This window comes from Triticum aestivum, chromosome 3A, assembly GCF_018294505.1.
Source record: "Triticum aestivum cultivar Chinese Spring chromosome 3A, IWGSC CS RefSeq v2.1, whole genome shotgun sequence".
NCBI lineage: Eukaryota > Viridiplantae > Streptophyta > Magnoliopsida > Poales > Poaceae > Triticum > Triticum aestivum.
The window spans coordinates 690,175,712-690,183,593 of record NC_057800.1 but is presented as its reverse complement, the minus strand read 5'-3'; the positions used below and the strand labels follow the sequence as shown (position 1 = coordinate 690,183,593).

At 47.9% G+C, this 7,882-nt stretch overlaps 1 protein-coding gene across 1 annotated transcript; it reads left to right on the top strand.

Moving 5' to 3' along the window:
* The first annotated feature begins 6,166 nt into the window (after nt 1-6,166).
* On the top strand, nt 6,167-6,946 carry LOC123059140 (rapid alkalinization factor-like). Its single transcript, XM_044481781.1, has one exon. The coding sequence runs from the start codon at nt 6,331-6,333 to the stop codon at nt 6,691-6,693; it is 363 nt and encodes a 120-aa protein (XP_044337716.1). The 5' UTR covers nt 6,167-6,330; the 3' UTR covers nt 6,694-6,946.
* The last annotated feature ends 936 nt before the right edge of the window (nt 6,947-7,882 follow it).

The following is a 7,882-nucleotide window of genomic DNA, read 5'->3' as shown; positions in this document are numbered from 1 at the left end:
TAGTGGGTTCCAATTAAGGTCACAAGTGTAATTGTCCCTTTTTTTTTCAAATCCGCATACATTGTTTTCCAAATTTTGAACATTTTAAGACTCGTAACTTTTTTCAAACCCGCAGATTTTTTAATTCCATGAACTATTTAATATAAAGTCAACAGTCAAATGGTAGGTATGCGTTCATTTTCTTGGCAAGTCAATGATCGATTGGTATTTTAGCAATAGCGATCGTTTTTTAGGGCAAGTAGCGATCGTTTGGTGCAAGCGCGAGAGAGCGCGTTGGTGAGCCAGCCCACACAAGCTACCATGTGAGCGCTGACTCATTAACTGGTGCAAAGAGTGCAAATTAGGAGTTCTCCTTGTTGGTTAACCCACCATCTTGTTTGAATAAAAACCGACTACCTTTTAAAAAATTATTAGTTTTGGGTGAAAACAAAAATATGCATGGATTTTAAAGTTCACTAATTCAAAAAAATATGCTAGTTTGAATAAGTATTCATGATTTTTTATTCAACAATATACATGAATTTGAAAAAAATATCTTTGAATTTTGGAAAATATTCATGGGTTTGGAAAAAAGAGTTCAAGAATTCAAAAATCTTCATGGAATTGAAAAAACTTCATGAACTTGATATTTTTTCTAGATTTGAAACAATCTTTTCCCTTGTGGAAAATACTTCTGAATTTTAAAATGTTAACAAATTTGAAAATATTCATGATTTTTTGTGAAATAAAAACAAACTGGAAAAAGAAGAACAAAAATATAATAAAAAAGCCAAACAAAATAAGAGAAACCCTAGGGGAATAAAACCAACAAGGGAAAAAAGAAGGCCAAAAACTTCCTAAAACCGCTTGAAAGCTTCCTTATACTGGAAACGAAAACTGTATGTTGTGCATAGATGGGCCGTCCATATTCCTAATGAAGAAAGCATGGGGTGAGCGTTTTCTACCAGAAACAACTCTATTTGACGCTATAGGCGCGAAATACAAAATGCAACACCTTCGTAAAAATGATAACGAAATGCTGCAATTGACTGCCGATGACACGACGAGCGTCGAATATGTCTTGGAGAGAACCAACGGTGGTCTTTTCTAGTGTCACAGAGCCCATTGCTTCGATGTGGCTCAATGGCTCAAATCTGGCACGGCCCAATAGAAATGCCTAGCTAGGGTTTATCAATCGATGGAATGAAAATGGGTTGGATGTATCTTGTCACTCTCGTCCGAGGAGATGGTTGAGAAAATGTATGCTAACCAGGACATGAATGCGAAGAATTGGATCTTCTCCATGCATGAATCATGCATTGTCGCATAATAAATTCACCTGCTTGGTGGTGACCTTTTGGGCCATCTGGAGCGCAAGAAGGAAGACTATTCATGAAGAAATCTTCCAAACCCCAATGGCCACACATATGTTCATATCCTCGTTTTTGTTGGATATCTAGGTAATTGGAAAGACCAACACTCCGGTTAGCAGAAGCATTGTTGTTAGACCTACCGTTTGATACACCCCTCCTTAGGAGCGTGTGAAGTGTAATGGCGTTGTAGTGGTGGCACGGAACCAAGAATTTGGAGTTGTGGACGTTGTCTTTCGTGATGATGGGGGCTCGTTTCTTGGATCTTCATCGATCGCTATAAGGGGGATCATGGACCCAACGACTCTAGAAGCTCTTGCGGCCAGGGAATAATTACTTTTAGCGGAAGATCTATATGTCCAAAGAAATTCATGTGGCGTCTGATTGCAAAGTGGTGGTGGGCGATATCAGGCAAGGAACTTCTTTTGCATATGGAGCTATCATTAAGGAGACAATTAATAGATCGTTCTAGAAAAAATCCCATTTGTAATTTTGTTCATGAGTTTAGTAGTTCAAATTTCAAAGATCGGAATCTCATGAAGCATGCTTTTGTCTTTAGGGATTGGCCGCCATGTTTGGTTCGGCCAGCCCAATAATTTCTGGTTCGTCCCTTTAAACATTGTGACGATTTGAATAAAACTTCACGAGTTTAGCCTAAGAAAAAACCTGTTCACTGCATAGTTGACACTTAGCTGTTAAAAATAGGTGGCACTTTCTGCTTTTTTTTGCGCATAACGAAACTTTCATTACTTAACCAGAGTCATTACAATCCTGTTGACATAAGATGTCAACCTCATCAGGGGCACAATGAAGCCAAACAGCAGTTTTGGGCAGTAAACGCCCCATTTGTGCGAGAGCGTGGCTAGCTTTATTCTGCTCTCGTTTAATCACCGCTATTTCATGTGGCCGGACAGCTAGGATCTGCTTGATGTCGCCAACCATGGCCACCACTGGAGCCCTGTTGGTTTCGGTGTCCCTGACCATGTGAGCCGCCGTCGAGCAGTCCGTCTCCACTACCAACCTGTCCGGGCTCCGCTCCATAGCCAGAGTCACTCCCTCCATGAGTGCCGCCATCTCTGCCTCGAGGGCGTTCGTACAGCATGGGATGAACCGGCAAGAAGCGAAAATGACGGCACCTGTATGATCACGAAGTATCATCCCAGCACCTCCTGTTCCCTCCTGTTCCTTCCATGCACCATCCACGTTTAGTTTTACCCAGCCAAATGGAGGCTTGCTCCAGTGCTCAACAGGACGTGAGCAAGTGCTTGGTATTTTATGTCGTTCTTTGCCGGACGTGCGGCCACCATAAGTAATCACTCCCTTCCCCTTGGCAACGTCATCAGATGGATTTTGCTGAATGTACAACAGCGTATTGATGTAGCCGGACAGGAATCTGGTAGAAGCCTCAAGTGGTCGTGCAGGTTTGTGGTGGTATACTTCATTACGTACATACCAGCTCCGCCAAAGTGTCATCACCACAGGGAGTCTCTCCTCGTTCTTGCATTGGTCCAGCAGGTGGATGATCCACTCCGGCCCAGTGTTGATGATGGTCTCCAGCTTGGGCATACTCCATGTACGCGCCATCGCCGTCCATAGCTGTCGGGCCAACGGGCAACGGCATAGGGCGTGGTATGTGTCCTCGCATTCCAAACCACATAAAGCACATATATTAGACACCTCCAGTGTTCGTTTATGTTTATTTTCAAGCGTTGCCAAAGAGTTCGTCGCGACTCTCCATGCGAAAACTCATACTTTAGGGGGAGCAGGGCACCCCCACATTGCCTTCCAGACGGCACGAGTGCCGTCCGGTGCCCTGCTCGTGGCGCACGCGGTGGTGCTGGTCCGCTCCTCGAGAGCGGTCTTGTATGCGCTGCGGACGCTGAAATTGCCCCGCGCGTCCGGCGCCCATGATAGGACGTCCTCCATCCTGCGTGGGCTGGTCTTGATCGCCAAGATGCATTCCACGTCGGGGGCGCTGAAGTGTTGTTGGAGGTCCACCCGCCACCTTCCATTAGCATCCAATAGCTCCGATACCCGCCTGAGCCGGCATGTTCGCCGTTGTGTGATGGGCCTGTAGGAAGTTGGGCGCGGGATCCACGGGTCGCGCCAGATGCGAATTTGCTCTCCATTGCCCACGCGCCATAGGAGCCTGCGTTTGAGCAGCTCGAGACCATGCTGGATAGCATGCCAAGTTGGTGACGCGTTACCTGAAAAAACAGTGTCCTCAAGGGACCCATTAGGGTAATATTTTGCTTTGAGAACCTGGGAGCACAAGGAGTCCGGCCTTGTTATAAGGTGCCAAGCTTGCCGAGCTAGCAATGCTTGGTTGAAGATGCGGAAGTCTCTGAAGCCAAGATCCCCTTTCCTTTTGGTTCAATCATTTTCTCCCATGCCCGCCAATGCGTCTTCCTCTTGCCTTCTTTAGACCCCCACCAGAAGTTTCTGACCAAACGGGTGAGATCATCGCACACAGAATAAGGTAGTTTGAACACTCCCATTATGTAAGTAGGGATAGCTTGCAGGACAGATTTGATCAGTGTTTTCTTCCCTGCCTGTGAGAGCGTATTCCCCCAGGCCATAATTCGCTTAGTTAAGCTTGCCTGCAGCATTTGGAATCTACCTTTATGCATGCGCCCGTCCGGGGTAGGTAAACCGAGGTATTTCCCTTCAAACTCAACATTGTGTACCTGCAGTACTTGTCTAACTGCTGTTTGTATCACCAAAGGGCAATTGTCACCAAACTGAATAGAGCACTTTTGCGGATTTATGAGCTGGCCCGTGGCTCCCGCATAACTCTGAAGGACACCCTTTACATACTGAGCTTGTTCAATGCTGGCTTTAAAGAATAATAGTGTGTCATCTGCAAACAGGAGATGCGATATTCCCGGCGCCCTACTACAAATTTTTACTGGTTGGAAGGCATGATCTTGCACTCTCTGTCTCAATAGAGCAGATAATCCATCAGCCACAAAGAGGAACAAAAAGGGGGATAAGGGGTCACCTTGCCGAAGCCCTCGCGTCGGTGCAAACGAATCCAGAAGGGCTCCATTAAATTTACCAGAATAACTCACCGTGGTGACACATGTCATAATCCATTGCACCCACCGGTGAGAGAAGCCCATCCTCTCCATCGCTTGCTTCAAGAACCCCCAGTCGACCCTGTCATAGGCCTTTGATAGGTCTAGCTTGTATGCACAATAGTTATTTTCTGGATTTTTCTCATGCTGAATAAAATGCAGGCATTCGAAGGCAAGTAGTGCATTATCTGTGATCAGCCTACCCAGCACAAATGCACTCTGAGAAGGTGATATAATCTCATCAAGAAGTGGCCTGAGTCTGTTCACCAAGCACTTAGCAACAATTTTGTAAATGACATTACATAGACTTATTGGCCGAAAGTTAGTCATTCGAACAGGATCATCAACCTTAGGAATAAGGACGATAACCGTTTCATTCACACCATCTGGCATAACCCTTGTCCGGAAAAATTCCTGAACAGCCCTGATAATTCCGTCCTTCATAACTAGCCAATTTTTCTGAAAAAACCTCGCTGGGAAGCCGTCCTTGCCCGGCGCCTTCAGGGGTCCCATCTGGAATAAACTGTCAGATATTTCTTTCTCACTGAATTCAGCACACGGACTTTCTGCTTTCTCTTAAAAAGGTGTGAAACTTTCAAATTTATGGAGGACAACTGGGCGATTGTTGCTAACAGCTACCACAAAATTTCAGCATACATCCTTGCTCTGGTGTCGTCAAATCAAATCCATTAATCCACAAATAAAACTTTCTGCACTCCAAATAATGTTGTATACATCTAGAAGCCCAAATTTATTGAGGGCAACAGGGCATGTCCCATTTGAATCTGCCCATCATGCAGATGTCAGAGCGAGCGAGGCCTGTGTGTGCATGTCGCGCAGATCAGATTTCTTAGAACTAGCTGTGTTTCAGCTGGATGTATGCAGCTGCAGATACAGCCAAGATATGCTTAAGAAATGGTTGCCTCTCACGTGCCCGCGGCGCCCGCGGACAAAACCTCCCCCGTATCCTATTGCCGCGCCATGTTACCATGTTGTTGTTAAGGGTCAAGATCGATCGTCGTCGTTGGCCGCTGCCGCCCTGGCTGCTAATCACTGTAAACAAGTGCGGTTAAAGATATCGCCAGAATCCACACACAGGTTTTGTAGTACATTAGGCACAGTAACTTAGGCAAGCCGCTCCGTAGCAAGTGAGGATAGGGTTTTGCTCGGAGGTTCGATCGAGGCAAAGAAAAGTCAGTGTCCTAAAGCATGTGGATCGTGTATTAACAATCCCAACGGAGTACACACATCTTGTACTGCCATTTGATCTTAAATTTGGCATGTTCTTCCAGCCGTCCGGCCGCCCTAATTAACACCGCATGGATCTCGCCAACCATTTGCTTCGCTTACCAGGTGCCAAAAGACATTAGTCTTCTTCATGTCAGTGAGACGGAGCTACCTTTGTTAGCACGGGGTCAATTGACCCCCAATGAAATTAGCAAGATCTTCACTAACTAATTACTAATCGATATACATTTATAGAACATGACCCCACTGTCATAGAACATGACCCCACTAAGCTATTTTTTAGCTTTGTCTGTGAGTGAGGGTTTGCTTGTTCTTATTTTTCAAAATTTCAAATTACAAAATGTTACCAGTACAATTGTGTGTAGTAGTGCAAGGATTTCGGGTTGAAAAGTCAGTCATTGCCGCGTATTGATTGATTCTCACTCCCTCTCCGCATTTAGAACTCTGCTGATTTCTTTAAGCGACCGTCCTGATGCGATCTTAACTACACTGCAGCCCGGTCACTACCCCACACGTCGACGGACACACAAGCACAAGAGCAAAGGCAGCAGCACTGCAGCATTGCGCTAGTGTCATAGCTCGATCGGCGCAGGCTATCTAGCTAGTAGCGTCGACCCCCGCCCTCCCGGAGCGCAGCGTCTGGCAGGGTGCGCGAGATGGCGCCGCCGCTGCCGAGCCGCGCCGCACTTGCGCTCATCGTCGCCGTTGCCGCGCTCCTCGTCCTCGTCGTCGCAGCCGAGCTAGACGCGGGCAGCAGCACGTGGGCAGCGGAGGATTACGGCGGCGGCGCCGTCACCGCCATGCGGGCGGCGTGCAGGGTGGAGGACGAGGAGGGGTGCGGCGGGGAGGCGACGCTGCGGAGGCATCTGGGAGGGGGCGGCTACATCGGCTACGACGCGCTGCGGCGCAACGCCGTGCCGTGCTCGGTCCGCGGCGCGTCCTACTACAACTGCCGCCCCGGCGGGCAGGCCAACCCCTACTCCCGCGGCTGCTCCTCCATCACCCGCTGCAGAGGCTAGCTATCCACGCGTACCTCGCCGTCGCCGCCGTCGGTCGACTGCTCGCCCGGTGGTTCTTGTAGGATCTTGTAAGTTGTAAGACATGTTCGATTGATTTTCTTCTTCTTCTTCTTCCAGTCGGTGATCCTTGTTTGGGGTTTCATTATACCGGATTCAGTCCGAGAATGATTCGTTGAGCAAATCATCCATGGCTACTTCTGTAATTGGAGGCAATGTATCGATGGATCGATCGTGAAATTCATGTTACTGATTCGTTTGAGCTGTACTGTGCGATCGGTAAATAGGAGTATTACTGCTACGGTGTTTTAATCGAGTTCAGAGTTCTCAGACTGTCTGTAGCGTGCGTACGTACGTGATCGGTAAATAAATCCGTGGTCCTGTCCTGGAGGCAACGAATCGCACTACTCCTGGACGGATCCATCGATCGATCGCGTTGATGCTGCCACTTGCCAGTATAATTTATTAGTGCGATACGGGCGATGCATTGCACATGAAGCGTTCGAGCTGCGTAGGAACTGGCGCACCGACAGCCTCTGGAGAGCACGGGACTTTAGTGTTTTGTTTGAGCCCAGATCGGAAGTGGGCAGATGCAGCCAGAGTAGCATGACCGCACGACAGTGCCGGCTAGTTGATGATGGATCACTGATTTTACTGTTCCATTTCACAAGTTGTCATGCCGCCTCGGAGCATCTGCAACTGCACCCCACTTCCCCCTAGACGCTCGGACATCGTCTGAATCCAAAAACATCACCCAACAGCCTATACGTGGGGTGGATATGTGGCCGCTTGGACACACGCGGACATGTTCGTCATGCTGGACAGACCCATCTCGACCTCACACAATCTCGTCCCAATCCCCTCCTTGAATCAAACCCTAGTTATTTGTGTCACTCTACTTCGCTTCAGTTCGCTCCACTCTATCCCTTCCCATCCTTTCTGATCATCTCCGGCATGGCTAGTAGTGTACCTAAGTCTGATTGACCTAAAACTGTCGACGGGGAGCTCGTCGTCGGTTCGTACGAGGAGGAGAGAGCCCTCCCGTTGTGGTCCACAATTCCTTGAGGATGCCGGAGTTCCGACGTGGGAGCCGCCCTGCCAAGGATCCACCAGGCGGAAGCCTTCACCGGGCCTCCTTTGGTTTGTAGGAATCTTGTAGGAATTTTATAGGATAGGATTTTCAAAGGAAAAA